Source organism: Microplitis demolitor, chromosome 2 (assembly GCF_026212275.2).
Source record: "Microplitis demolitor isolate Queensland-Clemson2020A chromosome 2, iyMicDemo2.1a, whole genome shotgun sequence".
Classification (NCBI taxonomy): Eukaryota; Metazoa; Arthropoda; class Insecta; order Hymenoptera; family Braconidae; genus Microplitis; species Microplitis demolitor.
The window spans coordinates 883708-904755 of record NC_068546.1 but is presented as its reverse complement, the minus strand read 5'-3'; the positions used below and the strand labels follow the sequence as shown (position 1 = coordinate 904755).

Genomic DNA, 21048 nt, shown 5'->3' with positions numbered 1-21048 from the left:
TTGCAGTCCGAGATGCTCTTTTTAAATGACAACGCCATATAAATAAAAGTATAGAAGAAAATAAGTTCATATAAATAAAATTAATAAAATAATTAAATTTCAATTTTTAAATTTCGCGCCAAGTTGGCGCTACTGTACTCAATGTTCAAATTTATGCTAGAGTGGGGAAAGTCGAATGAATCACAAGATCGATTGCTGTGTATCAACTGGAGGTTTGATAGCGGCAGTCAGTATCATCGAAAATGGCAGCAGTAGTCCAGATCTTTCTTTACGTTTGAATTGAAACACAGTATTGCAGTTGTCGTGTAAAATTGTGCAGTGATTGTTAAATTTATCTTTTATTAATTTAAATTGTGCAAAGTGTCTGTGGTGCAGTTAAGTGATAAGTGTTCAGTGGTAGTGTAAAGTGTTGCTGATGGCTGATGCTGATAACTTCCAAGTTCCTGAGCAAAATCATCTGGCATCGTCTGGTGGGGAAATAGCAGTTAAGTGACGTTTTTTAACTGCAATACACTTAAAGCAATTTTATTTAAATCTCCAAGTGTATTAGGATACCCTTCTGCATATTATTTCTCCGCCAAGGTTTGTTCAAACACTCAAGTGTTATTTTTAAATATTTTTCTATTATATTGCCGCCATTTTATTTTAACATACGAATTTTGATTTATCTCCATTTGTTAATAATTTATTTTTCAAATATTTGAAATTATTTTATAAAAATATATAAATGTATATAGTTTTACAGGGGGAGGGGTAGAATGGGCCATTAGGTGAAATTTTAATTTTTATTTTAATTTTTTATTTGAAATATTCATGACGGCGCGAGTTCTTCAGGTTTTTTTACGCTACTAAAAATAGCGGGAAAATTTGAATGTTAATTATTGCAGATTTATTTAATTATATAAATATATATTACTATAGAGGGGCGAGAGGTACAATACGCCAGTGAAAGCTGGTTTTTCTAAAAAAATTTTTACTTAACATATTTACGACCCATTGATAAAAAAAAAATGATAAAAATAAATAAATTTTCAAATAATTATTGTAAAACGCACGTTTTTATTATGTACAATAAATTATACGTTATAATAAGTATTTATAATTTATAATCTATTTATAATTATATGTAAATTTTGTTTTTTCTTTCATTAAGTGGATATTTTATTTAACGCACATCACACTATAAAACAATAGTTTTAATTCACTCAACATTTAAATATTATAAACTTAATATGCGATATTACATATGTAGATAGTTATTATTTATCATATTTTTTAAATTAACTCACAGTAGAACGATATTTAAATTTATTACTACAAGGCGCGAATTTTAAGTTATAAAAAAATTTTTTGTAATTTTGAATTTTTTAAATTCGCGGGCTTTCAAAATTTTCGCGCTCAAACTAAAATTTGATATTTTGGTACAAATATTTGTGGTTAGACTGGTTATTTTTGAAAAATCAGATAAATAATTATCACCTGATATATTTATTTATAATTATTGATATTTGTTCGAGATACAACAAGAAAAAAAAGAACGCAAAATCTTTAGTGATAACGGAAAGGAAAACAATAAATTAATATGTGAGATATAAATTTAATATTCCCAATGAAAGTATGCACGATTTAAATGCGATGGTCAGTCCTCTTCTCAAATTATATATATGTAAATTTATAATCATGATATTAGATTACTAAAAAAAAGATATTTATAAAAGAATTTAAATCACAGGGCTTTGACTTTAAGTTGTTTCATTCTGGGAGCGCGTTTTTTTGCCAAACGCTTTTGTTCTTTTTCTTCCCACTTGCGTTGTTTGTCAGGATCCTCTTCTTGGAGAATTCTCTCTTTCTCTTGTCGACGTTTTTCCTCGCGTTTTGCTGCCGCGGCTTCGGCTCGCGCTGCGTGAGTAGTTTTCAAAAAAGCTTCCTCCACTTTTTGACGGTTTTTGTCTGCTTTACTTTTACCCTGGAAATAAAAAAGTTAATTAAAGTCTGTACGGGTCGAAAGTAATAGTAACTGTTCCCAGTATATTAGGGTTCCCAGTAGGAAAAATTTCAATAATTATGGGAACGAGTGTCGTAATGGTTACCATAATAGTATAGTAACAATTACTATAATAGTACGGTAACCATTACCATAATATTATCCTAATAGATATTATACTGTCATAGTAATTATTACCGTACTTTTATGCATTGTTATAACATTAATGTAATGGTTACTATACTATCATAGTAATTATTGCCATAATTTTATGGTAACCATTACTGTAATATTATAGTAATTACTACCATAACAATAATATAATATTTATTATACTGACTAGTAATTATAACGATAACACTATGATAATTGCTATTCCGTATTATGTTGACAAAGTAAACATTACCGTATTTTTATGGAAAATATTACTATACCATCATATTAATTACTATTATAACACTATTGTAATGGTTACTATACTATCGCAGTAATTATTACCATAATATTATGATAATTATTATACTGACATAGTAAACATTACCATGCTTTTACGGTAACCATTACTATACTAACAGTAATTATTACCATAGTGGCATGACAATTGCTATTATATTGACACAATAATTATTGTAATACTTTTACGGTAACAAATACTAAATTATCATAGTAATTATTACCATGACATCATTGTAATGATAACTATAAAATTTAAGTAATGATTACCATAAAAGTACGGAATTATTTTCTATGACATGAACAATGTCTCAGTGTGATGGTAATCATTACCACAACATTATTGTAACCATTGCCATCACATATGGTCACGTTTACCATAGTAGTATAGTAACGATTACCATACCGATTTAGAAATTATTACCATAATTTCCAATGAACTATTCCAATATCGTACAGGAAAAAAACCCATACAGATAGTAATTGTTACCGTAACTTATTATTTATATAAAAAAAACTATTCCTCACTTCTTTCGACAATTTAAACCGCCTCAATTTATCAACAAGATAAAACGTCAACTGCAATAGCGCTCGCATTTTTTCCACACATTCAGCATTAGAAATTTTTCCTTTAATGCTGATATTCAGTCCAATCAGCAACACACGTTTTACTTCTGGCATCGTCAGTGCTCCCGAGTCCCTAAAAATAATAAATAAATTATCGAATTAAAAAAAAAAAAAAAAAAAAAAAAAATATCAATAAACTCACTCCTGTTGTTTTGTTCCGCTGTACTGATCACTGACATGAATGTAATCAATAAATTGTGAGTATTTATTAAAAGCAGCAACGACTCTCGTGTCGAGAATCGCCGGTGTAGCCTCCGCTATTTCGGACATGACGTAGAAACCCGGGGGTAATCCAAACTTCTCTCCGGGTCTCTTATCGGGGCAATAGGTCGCGATATCCGCGATATCGCGGATGAAATGGACGGCGGTTCGCTTGGTAGCGACTGCGAAAACAAAATTATCCGTTTCATCTTTGGCCAACTCGATCTTCAAATGCGTCTGGTCATTCTGTGGCCTCAATATTTGGGCGATTACGTTTATCAGATCCTGTCGCTTCAATAACTTAAGTTCAATCAGCAGCGAATCGCAGCCCACTCGACCTGAACAGTAAATGCTGTATTGAGACTCGCTTTCTTTTACTAAACAACTTTCCGAAGACTCTTCGATTGATTTTCCCGTGTCGCCGACTAGGGAAAAATTGTCCTGAAGAATTTTACGGTGCTCCGCAAACCAGGACTCGGCAATGCGGCAGTTTTTCGAACACCCGGTGAAATAGTTGATGAAGTAAATTATCAACCCGGCGACCATCAAAATCTCCAGGTAGTAACTGTCCCAGCGAGCACGTAAATGCAGGGGTACTTTGGTTATGGTAAGAGTCGAAGGCTCGTCGGATTTCCCGGGACTTTTGTTCTCGAGACCCTCGAATTCTTCTTCGTCTTGGAAGTGATCGAACTCGGAGTCGACGTCATCTTCGACTAGGGTATCGTCTTCTTCGTACTGGTCTACTTGATTGTTATCATCCATATCATTATCATTGTTGTTGATATTGTTGCTATTTATGTTTTTTTTTTCATTTGAAAACTTTTCGGAAGCGGCCGCTGATTTTTCGTCTTCGAAATCTTCGAATTCAGCGAACTCGTTGTCTTCGGTCAGCTCTTCATTGTAGTGAGCAGTCGCCCATAAGTTTGTGCCGACGAGGATGATGTGAATTATCACCAGCCAGAGTTTCATTTTCAATCTGGAAAAATTCAAATTTTTTCGATCGAAATTAGGGTTTTAATTATTGGCCATTTCTGGACATTCATATAAACAAAATGTTTAACTTCGGAGGTCTTTGGAAAGGAAATTTAATTCCCTACAACTTTTGTTTCAGTGAAAAATACCCTAAGATCAATTTTTCAAAAGTTACAGCCATTTTTTTAATTTCAAAATTTTTCCATTTTGTTACATAACTAAAAAACGCCATATCTTTTGAAATATTGATTTTATAAAATTTTTCAAAGACACAAAAATTGTAGAGAATTCAATTTCCGATCCAACGATCTCATTTTTTATAGTTTTATAATTTTTTTCAAAAATAATACGAAAATTCGAATTTTTATCAAAAAACAAAAAAAAAAAGAGACGTCAACCTTCAAATTAAGGGACGAAATCTCAATCACACAAATATATACATAAATATATGTCATAATATTAAAAAAATTCTAATTAATAAAAAAAAAATTCAACTTACAAATAATGAAAAAAATCGTAATTATTTTTTTTATATTTGACCACGTCCCCTCATGTGATTTAGGTTTTAATCAACTTAATTATACAGGCCGAGGTAGAATAGGTCGAGATTCTAGAGCTCTATAATACATATATATATACGTAAATTCTATATATATATGGCGGGTCGTAATCCAGCGGTTGTAAAAAAAATTATAAACCCATTTGTAGACTGAAGAGAACTAAACTCGTACTTTTTTAATTGTCTTAGTTGTCACTATCTTACTACACTATTTTGCGAGGATACTATTGGAGTAACGTCATCATCTCGCGTGGTTACAATACTTGACCCCTGGTTTTGTAGCCACAAGTGATAGAAAACTCAAGATTTTTCCGCGATTTAGGCATAGTTTGGTCTCAAACTCTACTTTTCCACACTACGGTAACACGAACTCCTGTTTTACCTTCGAAAATCCCGAGTATTCCCTCTCTGTTCCACGCATTCATTGATCGGTCGAATGAAAGTCCGAGGTGACTACGCGTGCGCAACTTCAAGCAAAGTCTTGAATGTGAACTGAATTTCGATAAACAAAAAAAAAACGAAAGATGTGACGCTTATCCAGAAAAAAAATCTAAATCGCAGTTATCAGAAAAGGCGAAGATATTTTCAATAATCATTTTTATAATTGCCGCGATTGGAATCGAAAAATATAAGAGAGCTATTAGAGGTGATTGATTCAGAAAACATTGACATGGTTGGTATGGACTCAAACAATGGATCAATACACTCTGTTTCCAAGTGTTAAATAACAAAACTCTTAATAATTAATAAGGATCCAAGGTAAGTTGACATTAACTGATAGAACTTACCCTAAAAAATAAAAATTTTTTACGAGAAACAACGAAAATTTCAGATTTCAAGATGGAGAAAGAAGGGAAGCTGTCGAAAAAACGTGCCAAGGCACTGACGATATCCGAAAGTGGTACCCAGTGTGTGCAAGTTGTGGTCCGATGTCGGCCGATGGATGCCAAGGAGACGTCACGTCAGTGTTCGAGGGTCGTGGAAGTCGCCCCTTCGCGCGGGGTCGTTGAAATCAAGAACCCGAGGGAAGATCCGTCGAAGGACAACCTAAAAATATTCACATTCGATGCAGTGTACGATTGGCACTCGAGTCAGCAGGACATTTATGAGGAAACCGTCAGGCCACTGGTGTCCTCAGTCCTTGACGGGTTCAACGGGACGATATTCGCTTACGGTCAGACGGGAACTGGGAAAACCTACACCATGGAAGGCTCGAAGAACGACTATGACCGTCGAGGTATCATTCCAAGGTCATTTGAGCATATATTCAATCATATAGGACGCACTGAGAATATGCAGTACCTGGTGCGAGCTAGTTATCTTGAAATCTACCAGGAAGAAATACGGGATTTGCTGCATGCTGATCAGTCCTTGCGGTTTGAGCTCAAGGAGAAGCCGGAGAGCGGAGTTTTCGTCAAGGATTTGTCAACGGTGGTCTGCAAAAGTGCTCATGAGATTCAGCAGCTGATGAACAAAGGGAACCTCAACCGGACGATAGGCGCTACGAATATGAACGAGCATAGTTCGAGGTCTCATGCTATATTTCTGATCACTATTGAGATGGAATCGCTGGTAGGTGACAGTCGGGGAATTCGAGTTGGTCGGCTGAACCTGGTTGACCTAGCGGGTAGTGAAAGGCAGAGCAAAACTGGTTCTTGCGGTGATCGACTCAAGGAAGCGAGCAAAATAAACTTGAGTCTTTCAGCTCTGGGTAATGTCATCTCGGCACTAGTTGATGGGAAGACAACGCATGTTCCTTATCGTGACTCAAAGCTGACTCGACTGCTTCAAGATTCCTTGGGTGGTAACTCCAAGACTATTATGGTAGCTAATATTGGACCGGCTTCTTATAATTATGATGAGACGCTGACGACACTGAGGTATGCTAATCGTGCTAAGAATATTAAAAATAAACCGAGGATCAATGAAGATCCTAAGGATGCTTTGCTGAGACAGTATCAGGAAGAGATCAGCAGATTGAAGGAACGGCTGGCACTCAAGGGACCGGTTGCTAAGAAAAAGAAAAAGACTAAGAAACGTGTAGATAAAAGTGATAAGGACGAAGATGATACTGAGTCGGAGATGGAGGACAGTCGGGAAGACAACCGGGTTACGGAGGCTGAGAAGAAACTTATTGCCGAGCAGCTGCGTGCTGAGAAACAAGAAACAGAACAGCTGGTGATGAGGATCAAGGAGCTGGAGAGCAAGATGTTGTGCGGGGGTAAGAATATTGTTGACCACACGAACGAGCAGCAGCGGGCACTGGAGCAGAGATCTGCGGAGATCGCCGAGAGGAAGAAGCGCGAAGTCGAGATGCAGCAGAAGCTAGAGGATGAGGAATCAACTTTCCTAGGAGTGAGAGACACTTATGCTAATTTGCAACAGGAAGTAGATGTCAAGTCCAAGAAGCTGAGGAAGTGTTTCGCTAAACTGCAAGCTCTGAAGCAAGAATTGGAAGACATCAATGGCGAGTACAACCGGGACAGGCGTGAATTGGAGGAGACCCAACATGACCTGATGAAGGAGTTGAAGCTCAAGTACTTGATCATCGACAACTTCATTCCTGTGGAAGAGAAGCACAAGATCCTATCCAGGGTACGGTTTGACGAGGATGAAGACACTTGGGTCATCAAGGAACCCAGTGTCTCCAGTGTCGAAGTGATCCAGCGACCCACTGCGACTCCTGGTGCCAGAAGACCTACAACTGAGTATGCAAAGATAGCTCTGGCCATGGGACGAGGCTACCGATACGCTGGCGAGAACATCCTTAACCTGGAACTCGACATGCCTTCGCGTACGACCTTGGACTACCAAGGGCCCGCTATCGCCCCAACTATTCAAGCTGTCCTCGAAGAAGCGCTTCGTGACGAAGGCGACATCGACGTCGACGCATCGAATGTCAGGCTCAGGACACCCAAACCCAGGATCCCATCTGCTAAGACGAGGCCTCGGAGTGTTGGTAAGATCCCGCAGATGCAAATTCCCGCTCCAGTTTACCCTAAGACCCGGGGACTTGTTCCTAAATAGGCTTGTTTTATATTTATATGTTATATATATTGACTTATGTCTACGCTATTTTTCTCGCTGGTCTCCAGTCGATTTCACGTCTGCTTATCCTAAGAAATCAATGGAAACTTATTGATTTTGAGCAGGATTTTTTATTTTTTATAAAATTCATAATTGTACAGCAGTAATTAATAAAAAAATATCGGGGCGTTTAACTAATAATAGTATATATTATTAATTAAACACCCTGATATTTTTTTTGTCCATCAGAGGATGGTCAATAGTTTCAATTAATTTCTTTTACAGCGGTTTAGGTATTTTTATCAGAGTATTTTGTAATTATACAAGAGTGGACTCCAGAGTAATCTCGAGTCGACTTTTGTATAAAAGCCGTATTTATAATTTAATTGTCTTATTAAAATTAAATGACTAAGGATAAGATAATGAACGTGTACTTGTTTGAAATAAAACTAGACTGAATAATCTAGTCATAAATGTGCAATTTAAACACTTAAATAAAATAAATAATTATTAATTTGAAAGTTTATTTAATCACTAGCTTATTGACGTACTGGGTACATAGTAAAATCTTAAATACTTAATTTAAGCTGAACAATAAAACAAATAATAATTAATTAGACAAATCTAAAAAAAGAGTCATGTTAACATTTTTTTACACGATAAAAGTTAAACCTTTTGTTCACGCAGGCCTGTAAAAAATGCGGTAAAAAAAATATCAATTTGTTTTCCAGGCATTGGTTAAACTTAAGACTTAATTTAAAACGGAGGACACTTAAAATCAGGGGTAGTTTTGTCACTTAAGTGGAGATTAGTAGAACCTGTTACTGTAGTTGCTGTACTGGTTGTTTTGCTGGGGGTACCCGATGGGTCCAGGAGCTGAAGGTCCTGATCCGTATTGAGGGGGAGGGGCTCCGTACATCTGCTGAGGCTGGGGCTGGAGCTGGGATTGGGGCGGGTACTGGTTCTGATGTGGTGGAGGTCCGTATTGACTTTGGTTGGAGTTGATGTTGTTGCCAGAGTAGGGTTGGTTGTAATTGTTGTACCCGTTGTTCATGGTGGAGATCGGCTGGACGTTGTTGTTCATGTAGCCGGAGTTGGAGTAGTTTTGCTGGGGGGGTTGATAGTTGTAGGGCTGGTTGGGCAGATTGTAGGGAACTTGGTGAGATGGGGGCTGATGCTGAGATTGGTGGTGCTGAGACGGTTGGGGTTGGTGCTGAACCTGGTGAGCCTGGGTCTGGGGCTGGGATTGATGGTGGCTCTGAAGCAGGGGAGGGTTGAAAGCTGGGTAACTTTGGGGAGGGATCGTTACGTTGGTAGAACCCGGAGGCAAGACGTCGGTATGGATTGGAGACCGGTCTCTCTGCATGTGGGATTTAACGACATACTTATTGGGAAGTCCGCCCATGATATTGTCGATAAGCCGTTTGGTTTCGTTAAGAATAGCGGCCGCGTCGTTCGGCTTTTCTTTGCGATGCGGCGAGCGCGATCGCGAACGCGACCACGAGCGTGCTAGGGAATCTGAATGTCTTTTAGCTTTCTCGCTTTCCAGAACGTTCTTGTCAGCAGCTTTGTAGATGTCTTCAAATGAGTAGTCGTCATCGTCGTCAGACAAATCAAGTTTCTTGGATTTATCGTCTTCTTTGAGTCTACGATCTTCGTCCTCGTCGTCGGCAAATATATCAATCTTGGGTTTCCATTTTAGATGCTCGTCATCTGAGGGATTATGAGCGCCCTTACGCGAAGCGAATGGAGATATGCTGCGAGATGTTTTTGTGGTGATCTCATCATCACGCGGTGAATCTTCACGATGTGAACCTCCAGCATTACCAAGATTCACGTAACCACGTAGTTTTTCAACCCGCGCTGGGTCACTGGCTTCGAGTTTCTTCAAGAAGTTTATCAGACCGTGCTGTTTATCAGTTCCCAAGTCGTTGAAATTTTGTAGTAGATCTTTAAGATCATTGTCAGTAAGATTTTCCATCCTTGCGGTATGAGCTTCGACAGTTTCGACTGGTGAAGGAGCTGGTTTCTTTTCTTCAACTACAGCTACAGGAGCTGGAGCTACCGGAGCTGGTGCTACTGAAGCTGGAACTACTGGAGCCGGTGCTACTGGAGCTACTGCTACTGCTACTGCTGGAGCTGGTGCAGGGGCAGGAGCTGCAGGTGTTTCAGTACCAGCCGTCAGACTCTTGACGAAATTAGCAGTAGTAATCGGTTTGTCGCTGTGTCGCGAGGCTTCGGCCATTCCCACGACAGCATTTATCAAAGTCTCCAGTTCATCTTGCGACACATTAGTCCGACCTTGAGCAACCAACGCTGCAGCTATTTGCTGAGCAATAGCAACTTTATCAACGGCACCAACACCCGGTACACTGACTGGTTCCGATTTAATTAAACCTATATCCGTAAGACTGCGCGTTCCCAAGAAAGAAGATCGCGATAACGAGGCTAAGGAACGTGCGATTTCCTCAGTCTGTTTCTTACGTTTTTCCTCTTCTTCTTCCTTCTTACGCTTATCTTCTTCCGCTTTGTGCAACAACTGAGCGATATTTTGTATCGCTGATTTAGTCGCTGGAATCGCTTTCTTTTCAATCATACCCGCGAACAACTGACCCTTCAATTTCTCTTTTACCGTTTCAAAAAACACACTTACCTCGTCATCAACCAACAATTCTTCCGCGGAATTCGGCTTTGCTTTTTCCAAAGCCAACGCGCGTTTCAGCAGCTCCACGACTTTAGGACCCATCGAACCCAACTGCTGCTCGATAGCTGACAGTAAACGCAACAGACCGATTATCTCCAGGTCCTCTTTCAGAGCATCCAGGTTCTGAGCAGATGGACTTGGAGATTTTTCTTTCATCGCGTACGGGGCGTAGTGACGCGGGCGGGGATGAATCACTGGTCTAGGGGTCGCTTGATAATAGGGTCGATAAGGCGGCTTATCACGCGCATACAAGTAACCATAGTCACGATCGCGTACCAACTCGCGACTATGCTCATGATGACGTTCACGATCGCGAAGATATTCACTGCTGCTACGAACAGTCGGCTCCGGTTTTATGGTTTTGGTTCCTACGTATTCGACATCATCGTCGCTGTCCTGCTGCCGTGACTTCTTACTCGGAGGCGGGGGTGAAGGCAGACGATCTTCTTTGTTATTGCGTTTGGTACTGGATGCCCATTTGCTGATTTGAGGCTCTGGTGGTTTATCTTCGGGCAATTCCAGCTGCTTACGAATCTCCTCTTTACGCGACGCCAGCTGCTCGTTATGGATTTCGCGCATCCGTTTGTTCCAGAACTCGATCCACTCGGGCTTGAAGTCGTGCTTTGATGGATCTTTGCCTTCAGCTTGAAGTTCTTTGTACCGACGGTTCCAAAACTTCTTCCATTCGTCCGGATACGCTGAATGTTTCTCCGGATTTTTCTCGTGGAAGGCTAATGCACGGTCGAGATTTTCCTCGGCGCGACGTATCAGCTCGCGGTATTTTTCCCATTTATCACGTTCCCGTCGAGGCTCGAGGGAGTGGGAACGAGAACGTGATCCACGTACGTGGTGACGTGATTTCGAGGACGCGAGACGGTACTTTGAGGAGGGATGGGCATGTTTCGAATGGTTTGGTAGATCGAATCGTAAATCATGGGGCGAGCGTGAGCGCGAACGCGATGGCGATGGACTACTTGATATACTTGACAAGGATGACAGTGATTTTGTATCGTCTGACGGACGTATATTGTCTTTTGACGGCTTCTTCATCAATTTTTCTTTTGTCACTATCCGTATTTTCATTGACCTAAAAAATAGTATCTATTTTTAGTATTTATTTATGAGATGATATTTATTATAGTGTTTCACTACTGGATAGTTTTACTGTGGGATGTAGAGTTTTTATATATTTTCATGTTTATTACTTACGATTTAGTAGTATCGGGTTCTATTTTCTTAGGGAATGCTTTTTCCATAACTTTGTCTTCTTTTTTTGGTTTTTCCTCTTTATCCACTTCTTTTGACACGTCTTTTTTGTAATAAAATCATAGATTATTAGTCAATGATTTGAAAATTTTATCGTTTATTTATAATTATTCTTAGTAATCATAACTATTCACAGTAATTATTAGCAGAATAGTATTTTTCTAAGGATTGGTACGAGAGATTTACTTATATGTAAATTTTTACTGCAGAGGTAAGAAAACATGGTCATAGTAATTATTACTGTAACGTTATTTTTACAGTAGTTATTACCCGAATAGTATAATTCAAAGGATTGGTAGCAAAGATGAACTGTTGTTGAAATTTTTAGTATAGAAATAAGAAAAAATACTCATAGTAATTATTACCGTGACGTTATAGTTATAGTAATTACTACCGGAATATATTTTTAAGGATTAGTAGCAAGGATTCATTTACATTAGAATTTTTTCTGTAATGCTAAGAAAAAATATACTTAGTAATTATTATTGTGATATAGTCACAGTAAATATTACCAGAACAGTAGTTTCTAATAATTTGAAGCAGGAATTTTTTTACTGGAATTTTTGTTATATCGTTACAAAAAATTATTCATAGTAATTATTACTGTGACGCTATTTGCAGAGTAATTATTACCAATAATATTTCTATAAGGATTGGTAGCAGGAATTTACTTTCATTGAAATTTTTATTGTACCACTAAGAAAAAATATTCATAGTAATTTTCACCGTGAAACTATATCCTCAGTAATTCTTAAATTACTAAAAAGAAGTCTCCACGGTAATCTTTACCATGGAATTATCTTGATAGTGATATTGGCTAAAAAAAAACAATCTCTACAATAATTATTACAGAACTACCTCAGTAATTATTACTAAGAAGCTCTATATTTTTTTTATTTGAAAAAATAATTAAGAAAAATACACACTCACCTTTTTTTTCAGCAGACGATTCAGCCAATTTCTCTTCAAAGTTTGTCACCCATCGCACATCATAAACTTCCATAAATGTTAACTCTGGCGTTTCCCTGCGCACGTAGGAAACAGCCACTTTTAATATATTCATATCAAACAACATTAATTTATAACAATACATACATATATATAATATATATATAGACATATATATATATATATATATATATATATACATATTATATATACATATATCAACAAAACTTCCACTTCCCGTATTATTTACAAGTTGATTTATATGTTTACTTTAATTACTAACATCATTTCTAACTAATCAAACAATATCTCCAAAACTATTGATCTTACAAGATTTTTTATTGATACCAAATTTATAGATCATCAAATTTCCTATCCAAAACCCATATAGCAAATCAATTTATCCCCCATAGATAATGAGATATTTACCCTTACAAATATTCTCCCTAAAATTCTTTACTATCCCCATTTTGATTTCCATCAACTTAAGTGGCTATATCTCCAAAACTACTGATCTTGCAAGATTTTTTATTGATACCAAATTTATAGATCATCAAATTTCCGTTCCAAAACCCATATAATTTATCAATTTATCTCCAACAAATACCAAGATATCAGTAATTAAAGTCAAGGTAAAAAATCAACTCAAAAAATAATAAAATGCAATTAAAAGTAAATAATAATAAGACCTACCTGAAGTGATAATCTTGAAAGACATTTTTAATAAACTGAACTCTGTTTTTTTCAAATTGCGCCTTATCAACAAGCTGTGGTTGCAATCGACCAAATTTTTCTTCTATTTTTTTAGCCACCAACACTGACATTTCATTCGCCCCACGTTTATAATTAGGGGTACGTGGTAGGTCCGCGATAGCACGTGATATAGTTGGAAAGTGACGATTCAAATAAGTAATACGATGATTATAACTGGTAATGTGCGCCATAACAGTGCGTGGGTCACCACGTTTATCACACAACACACAAGTGTAACTCGGTTCACATGAATCGTTATCAACTAATTCTAATAAATATTCCAACCCCACAAGCGGTGAACTCTGATGGCGATCTAAGCTCATCTGAATAGTAGTAACCCGGGTTATCTGGTCTTCCATACCCGGCGGAACGGGTTCTCCGGGCGCCAAAGAGTTGGGAATCCCAATTGTCCCTCCCTGCGGGCCCTGCAGTTTCTTAACCGTGTCCCTGTCGGACCACAGTGACACCGGGTAAGGCCATTCGTCCAGCTTCAATTTGTGTCTCGACGACGTGTTGTGGCTTTGCAACTTGTGGGCGCCAAATAATTGCAAGTTACAAATGTGGCACCAGATGTCACCATCTTCCATCCGCGAGTACACGGGTCTCAATGTGCTGTCTTCCGCGGTTACGCTGCATCTCATTAATCTTTTCCGATCATTTTCTTCCTGAAATTAATTTTATTATTTATAAATACGTTGACTCTCTCGACCTAGTTATTATTTTATTATTTATTGGCTGAAAATAAGTTTGTTTAGTCGTTGACTGCGACTGGTTTATCTTCGGATGATGACATTTCTTTACCTTTTCGCGCTCTTCTTCAGATAAATACGAAGGATTACGTCCTTCTATATCGAGATCATCGAAATTCTGCATTCTGTTCGGTAGTTAGCTTAAGTTTTTAACGCATTCTGAAAGTATATATATATTGAGATTTTTGTAAAAGTTACCAAGGGGTAATTAGTTTTTACTTAAACTATGGCCGTGTCATGTAATCTATCCTTTAAAACCACAATCCATCTACTTACCGGAGTTTTATTATTTCTTTTTAGGTACAATTACTTTAAGAGTAATTGTAGGAAATACTTTTTTCAATTATTGGTTACTTGTTTAAGTTTTTAATTATTTTTATTTGACAAATTTGATAACAAGGTTTGGAAATTTCTGTTAGAAAATTTGAATTTATTTACATATATATATATATATATATATATATATATATATATATATAGAGGTAATTGTCGATGTAATTTATAAAATTTATCATTCTCTTCAGAAAATATAGAAAACATTTTGATAAGTGGGCGCCATTAGGTTCCAGGTTAAGAATTTAAAAAGCCCGGGAATATTTAAAAATTCAAAATTTTAAAAATAGTCACTTTCAGAAATACTTTCTAAAGTTTGATAGTTTTTTAAACAAATATTGATATTTTTTAAACTAAGCCGGAAAATTTCAAAAAAGCGCGCGCAAAATAAAGATAAGAAAGATTAGTTTTGTACAGAACGCAGCGATGCGAACTGAAAACTGAATATTGTTTTTTTTTATAATTCGGAAAAATTTCACTTGTAATTAATAATTTTATTAAATTCTTGGTAGTAAATTATTTTTTTGTCGGAAAATTTAGTAAAATTTTTCGATTATTACTTTACTGTAATTCAAAAAAGTTTTAATTACCCGACGGCTGTACAGGATATTGGTACCATTTATGGCCACTGCCATTTGTGGTCAATGGTAAAAAATTTCATTGCAATGAGTGTAATTACAGAAACATTAAATCCATTAAAAAAATTAATTATTTCATTGCTTATTATTAAAATTAAATTAATTTATTTAAATTTAACGATCTTGAAAATAACAGACAATTCAAAAGTTTCGACAAATTCATTAAAAAAAAAAAAAAATCAAAAAATGCACATATAGAAAATTAAAAAAACTACAAGTGCAATTTTCTTAAATATTTTTTTTTTATAATTTACCGATTTTAAAAAATTTCAAAAATTATAAGACGTTAGCTGAGATCAGTATCATGAAGTTTTGACAATCAACAATTTTAGAATTTTTTTTCCCACAACTCAACTGAAAAAAAAAAAAAATAAAAAAATGCACATGTAGAAAATTTAAAAAACTACAAGTACAATTTTTTTAAATATTTTTTTTTTATAATTTATCGGTTTTAAAAAAATTCAAAAATTATTAGAAGTTGACTACCTTCAGTATTATATTTTTCCAGCGTCCAAAATTGGCCAGAAACTGTAACCTCTAAAAATCCCTAGTAAAAATAAAAAATAATAACAATAATTACAAATATTTATAAAAATTTCCAGCCTATTTTTAAATATAAATTTCAATAAATCAGTATAAAATTTTATAGAAAATCTTAAACAAGTCACCGATAAATAAAAAAATTGTTTTTTAGTTACCATTAACTATAATTATTAAATATATATATATATAAATATATCGTGTCTTGATCACAGAGATTTAAAAAAACAAAAAATTTCATAAATTTTTTTTATAACTTGTCAACAAATTATCACAGCTTTCAACTTTTTACGAGTAAATTACCACTTTACTTACCAACAACTTTAATATATAATTAATTTATTATTTAATTACGATATAATTCAACACTTACACGTATTTTTTTTTTAATTCAAAAAAAAAATGGTAAAAAAATTGGTATTTAATTTTTAAAACCAAGTCAGCGTCTCGGTAAAAAAAAAAATGATTAAATTTAAAAATGTAAAAAAAAAAATATTTAAAAATAATCATAACAATAAATCATAATTTTATTATTTAAAATTATTTTTTTATGAAATTTAAAACAACGCCGAATTTTAGCACAACGTAATGTATGTATGCATATATATGTATGTATATATGTACGGACGTAATTCAATTATTTAATAAAATTACTTGAATAAATTAAATTTACAAATAAATAAATCAAGTAATCACTTACCAGCGCGCAAAATTTATTCAATATAAATATATGTGTATATTTATATATTTTTTAATATTAGTTATTTATATTTTTAATAATTAATGATGAATTTTTATTGTAGTCACGTTTAGATATCGAGTCTGTGACCTGATTGCGTCCATTTTGTTTTTTTTTCCTTCGAGTAGAGACGGAGACAAAGAAGTTTGCGGTGCTGCCATCTGTTAATTTCTTTAAACATTCACTTTGCAGGTTGAGGTCTGGGTTTGAATTCTCGGCGGGAAAATTTGAATTTATTTAATTAGCTATAGGAATTATCTTTTTATTTCAGGTTTTACATGGGTTTGTGTAACAAATATATGATAGTTAATAAATTTTTAAAAATACGCGTGGATTAATGTAAAAAAAATATCAGTTGATTATATCTTATATTTATTGTTTAATAATAACTTGAAGTTAATCTGGAATTTGTACGAATGCATTGTAAAGTCATGTGTATTACTTTAACACATATTAAATGTGTTCTATGTTTAAGAGTGTAGTCTATTCGGTAATTTTTTAAAAATCGTTGTTTTTTTTACATTTTTTGAATATATGTGTATTCAAGCATATTGTGTCAAATTTTTATGAAGACCCGATTAGTGTAAGTGTATTTTTCTGAATCTAAAGTTCGACACCATGATTTTACACGTACATCGAATATGTGAACCGCCACTAAACGAATCCAAATAAGAAGCAAACGAAAATTTTGAACAAGAAGAAAGCACTTCGTATGCTGCAGGCATCGAAGAGTAAATTTCAGTAAGATTTTTTTTTTTAATTTAAAAAAACTTTAAACCCGTTTATTTCAAAAATACGTTTTCGCCAACGTCAATCACGATTTCTCCGGAGCTCGTGGGCTGATTCTTCTAAAATTTTAACCACATTCTACACATAAGTACTTACAGGTTAGAGACTAAAATCATGTTAAAATTTTCATTTTAAATAATTTTTTTTTACAAATAACACCGAATACAACACTTTTTTTCAATTTTTTTTTGTTAATTAAAATTAGTAAAAATAGTCTAAAATTAATATTCTGTTATACCGGATTAAAAACACTTGGATTTTTTTGTTTCAAATAAGCCGTTGCTAAGATATCGTGATTGAGCCGACCTGCCTTTAAATTATGGCATTCCGTTAGAGTACACCTTTTGTATGAACATACTTATAAAAATAAATAAAAAATTTTTTTTTTATAATTCAAGACTTTATTTATCATCTCTAACAGTGTTTGTATACTTATCTTTTATAGCAAGCTCACAAGAAATTCCCAAAAATAGACTTCTTTTTTAGCCCACGAACTAGACTACACCCTTAAAGTGGGCGACTAATGGTACTGATAATATTTTGGGTCTTTCACCTTAAACCAAATATTAAAAAAAAATTTGATATTATTCAAAATTTATTTTTATTTCACTGTTCACTTTTGTCTCAATAAAAGTATTACAATTTGAATTTTAAAATTTTTTTTTTAAATTTTATTTCCTAAAAGGATAAAATTTATTTGTGCCGCGGTATTTGATTTTAAAATACAACTTATATTCGGCCGCGAGCACGTCGCAGCGCAATGTAAAATCAATATTGTTGACAAAAAAAATCTTTTGTTCCCCGGAAACTTTAGTTCCGCGTCGAAAAAATACTAAATCTACCTTAAATTATAAAAAACATCGTTAATTACAAATAAAAGTAACATTTTTATTAAAAAAAAACATTTAAGCTCTTACTCTACAGCTCCCATAACATAAATTGATTAAATTGAACGTGATTACGTTGAATTGAATAAATCGTACCTTTATGGAACCAATTGTCTATATATCTATACCTATATATATACATATATATATATATATATATATATATATATATATATATATAAACAAGCACATTAATGTTATATATTATATGAGTATGAGAGCTTTAAAAGGACGCTTAAAAGCTTCATTCCTCGTTTAACCACCGTCAATAACGCTATGGAGTATTTGATACCCTTTCTTCTCAGTAAGTACTCACATTTAATAACTAACCAAACAATATATGTATAATATATATCAGTGTGGTCTGTAAAAGGTTGATATCCTAAATTTTTTACTATCACTTCTCAAACGGTTCAAAATATTAAATTATTCTAGTGGTTTTTTATAATTTTTAAATTTCCCGCCATAAAAATTTCAAATTTTCAAAAAAAGAAGTTATTGGTTCATGTTCGATTTTCGATGATCGAGTTTTCATCAGATCTTGACATTTGGAAATCTTAGAAAATTATTCTGTTTTTGGGTCGACGTTCGTGTGTGGGTGGGAGAGGGGGGTGTGTAAGCTAATTTTTGTCGTATATCTTTGGAACAAATCAACCGATTTGAATTTTTTTGGCGGCAATCGAAAGGGCTTATCAAAACTTAGATCTGGATAGATTTTGAAGCCGAAGGTCCAGTCTAACGTTTTGCGAGGTGATGGTAAAAAATTTCAAAAATCGCTCTTTTAAGGATAGCTCTATTATATATATTTTTTTTTTTGAATTATTTCAGCTGCCCAGTATTCAATAAATGATCCAAATGTTTACTACGCGCCCGAATATGTATTCAACTTCACTAAAAATTGGGAAAGGCACTACGACAATTCAACAGTCGGCCACGGAAATATTTTGACGATACTGAAATGTCAAAATTCATCGCTTACAAGTATAATTTGTTTTGTAGAAAATTCATGGACTCAAACGTACATTGAAGTACCTGGTGGTACTACAAAACCTTCGGAGCCAAAATTCGTACGTGAAAACTGTGAAAAAAATTCAAATCGCGGACTGTGCGAGCCGTTTGAAATAGTGTTCGATAAAAATGGAGTGACCGAATTGGTGGCGCCCAACGATACTGACAAATCAATTTATGGATCCTGGTGGGAAATGGCCAATCAGCTTAATGTTTTGTGGATCACCAAAATAGATCTTGGTGGGCAACTGGTTCCCAGTTTAGAATCGACAATTCATGGGAAATGCAACGCGACTATCAAGGCGAGCAAAGAAAAACTGGGGATTGAATATTTGGACAAAAGTAAAAAATTTTATAGGTTTAAAATTGACATTGACGGCGGGTTTGATGGAATGAGATTAATTTACAAAAAAACACGAGATGTCAAAACCTGCACGCGGGGTAAAAAAGTTTTGATGGCGGATGCTAACTCATTTTTGATTTATTCTCTGGAGATGGCGATGATGAGAGTTGTTGTGTCCGAGTATGAATTTTCTTCCATGTTCGAAGATGAAATTTCGTTCATCCTACCGGATATGGAAACGGTTATTAATCATCACAAAATTGGGTTGACGCTTACTGAGATTGGGATCGCTGGAGATAAAATTCCACCAGTTAAAAATCCTAAATCTAATCTGTTTACCAGTGGGTGAAATCCTTGGTATTAATTCTAAAATATAATAATAACAATAATAATAATTATATAAATAGATTTGTAATAGAGGGCGCTGCAAAATTATTTGAAATGTTCAATCGATGTACCTGTGGTTAAGGGAAAATTTATTTGATGAATTGGTTGAATAATAAATTATTTATTTTGAGGCTTTGTTGTTATTATGCTTATTATTTGTATTTTAATTTTATTTTCTTAATATTTTATACAGTGGATTTATTATGAGGTAAATAAAATTATGACGTAAAAAATATTTCGCATTATGAATTGAAGACTAAAATTTTCTGAGTACGAAAAAATTTTTGGCGCGCAAATTTTTTTTGCAGGGGTCCATTTTGCCCCACTTTCCCCTATTAAAGAAGGGGGGGGGTGGGCCACTGAAAATTTTGAATGCCTCGAATGATTTGGGGGCAAATGGGTCCCTTTAATTTTGGGGGCCCATTTTGTCCCCCTCCTTGCCCCTAATTAATTACTGGGCTATAATTAATATACAGAGGGGGGGGGGGATTTTTTTGTAAAAGTTTGTGATCTTGGTAATCTCTAGAAATATTGTGGGGTAAGCTGATCATGTGTAGTGCGAAAATTGATGAGTATTGACAATAAAAATTTTTGTGGTTACTAAAATTCAAAAAAGTAAAATAACGCGGGAAAAAATCATTTTAAAAAAAATTCAAATTCTGTGGGAAAATTTTGGTAAATAAATTAAATATCTACATGCAATCCATAGCTGATATATTTAATTTGGGAATTTTAAATAAAAATTTCTTCAAAGTTCATTTTATTTTTGAGCTTTTTTGCTTTTTGTAAAAAAATTTGGATAATACACAAAAAAATTTTTTTGTCAAAATTTTGGAACCGTCGGACTATAGAGACTGACCAACTCACCCCATATTTTTTGTAGACGATAAATATTTCCAAAAATTTTGATTTTTTGATAAAAAGTAGTGACTCATTTTGCCCCACTCCTTCAGATTATTAATTGAAAAAAAAAAAAAAGTTTTTAAAATAAAAATGTTAAATAAACTATTTGTCAAACAATTTGAACAAAAAAAAAAATTCCAAGAGTTGCTAATTTATAACAAAGTTATCGGATAGACTGGAGCGAGGTAAAGTTTTAGAAAAAAAATTTAAAAAAAAATTCAGTTAACACAGCTAACAA

The 21048-nt window shown here is 34.4% G+C and overlaps 3 protein-coding genes across 6 annotated transcripts; 2 read left to right on the top strand and 1 right to left on the bottom strand.

Annotated features, from left to right (window-relative positions):
- Positions 1–1039: 1039 nt before the first annotated feature.
- LOC103578415 (PAT complex subunit CCDC47) lies at positions 1040–16601 on the bottom strand. Of its 4 annotated transcripts, none has more exons than XM_014439793.1 (6): positions 16455–16601; positions 14296–14402; positions 13435–14159; positions 12724–12818; positions 11737–11836; positions 8328–11614 (listed from the first exon to the last, which is right to left on the bottom strand). In XM_014439793.1, the coding sequence occupies exons 2-6, from the start codon at positions 14365–14367 to the stop codon at positions 8632–8634; spliced, it is 3975 nt and encodes a 1324-aa protein (XP_014295279.1). In that variant the 5' UTR covers positions 14368–14402; positions 16455–16601; the 3' UTR covers positions 8328–8631. The 4 variants fall into 4 exon arrangements, with proteins under 4 accessions (XP_053598781.1, XP_008557734.1, XP_014295279.1 ...); XM_053742805.1 differs by lacking the exon at positions 16455–16601 and adding an exon at positions 15701–15858; XM_053742806.1 differs by lacking the exons at positions 8328–11614; positions 11737–11836; positions 12724–12818; positions 13435–14159; positions 14296–14402 and adding exons at positions 1040–1966; positions 2966–3137; positions 3207–4241.
- LOC103578416 (kinesin-like protein KIF3B) lies at positions 5227–8338 on the top strand. Its single transcript, XM_008559511.3, has 2 exons — positions 5227–5555; positions 5629–8338. The coding sequence occupies exon 2, from the start codon at positions 5637–5639 to the stop codon at positions 7821–7823; it is 2187 nt and encodes a 728-aa protein (XP_008557733.1). The 5' UTR covers positions 5227–5555; positions 5629–5636; the 3' UTR covers positions 7824–8338.
- Positions 16602–18438: 1837 nt separating the features above from the next.
- Positions 18439–20008, top strand: LOC103578418 (uncharacterized). The gene is made up of 2 exons (XM_008559515.1): positions 18439–18473; positions 18998–20008. Exons 1-2 carry the CDS (start codon positions 18446–18448, stop codon positions 19867–19869), a joined length of 900 nt encoding a protein of 299 aa, XP_008557737.1. The 5' UTR covers positions 18439–18445; the 3' UTR covers positions 19870–20008.
- Positions 20009–21048: the final 1040 nt, after the last annotated feature.

Bases quoted from the DNA above. Each gene is read 5' to 3' on its own strand.
- LOC103578416 (XM_008559511.3), top strand. From the start codon at position 5,637: ATGGAGAAAGAAGGGAAGCTGTCGAAAAAACGTGCCAAGGCACTGACG.
- LOC103578415 (XM_014439793.1), bottom strand. From the start codon at position 14,367: ATGCAGAATTTCGATGATCTCGATATAGAAGGACGTAATCCTTCGTAT. The intron at 12,819-13,434 runs GTAGGTCTTATT...CTACGTGCGCAG, and splicing joins TTTCAAGATTATCACTTCAG to GGAAACGCCAGAGTTAACAT. The intron at 11,837-12,723 runs GTGAGTGTGTAT...ATTACAAAAAAG, and splicing joins ATCGTCTGCTGAAAAAAAAG to ACGTGTCAAAAGAAGTGGAT.
- LOC103578418 (XM_008559515.1), top strand. From the start codon at position 18,446: ATGGAGTATTTGATACCCTTTCTTCTCA. The intron at 18,474-18,997 runs GTAAGTACTCAC...GAATTATTTCAG, and splicing joins TTTGATACCCTTTCTTCTCA to CTGCCCAGTATTCAATAAAT.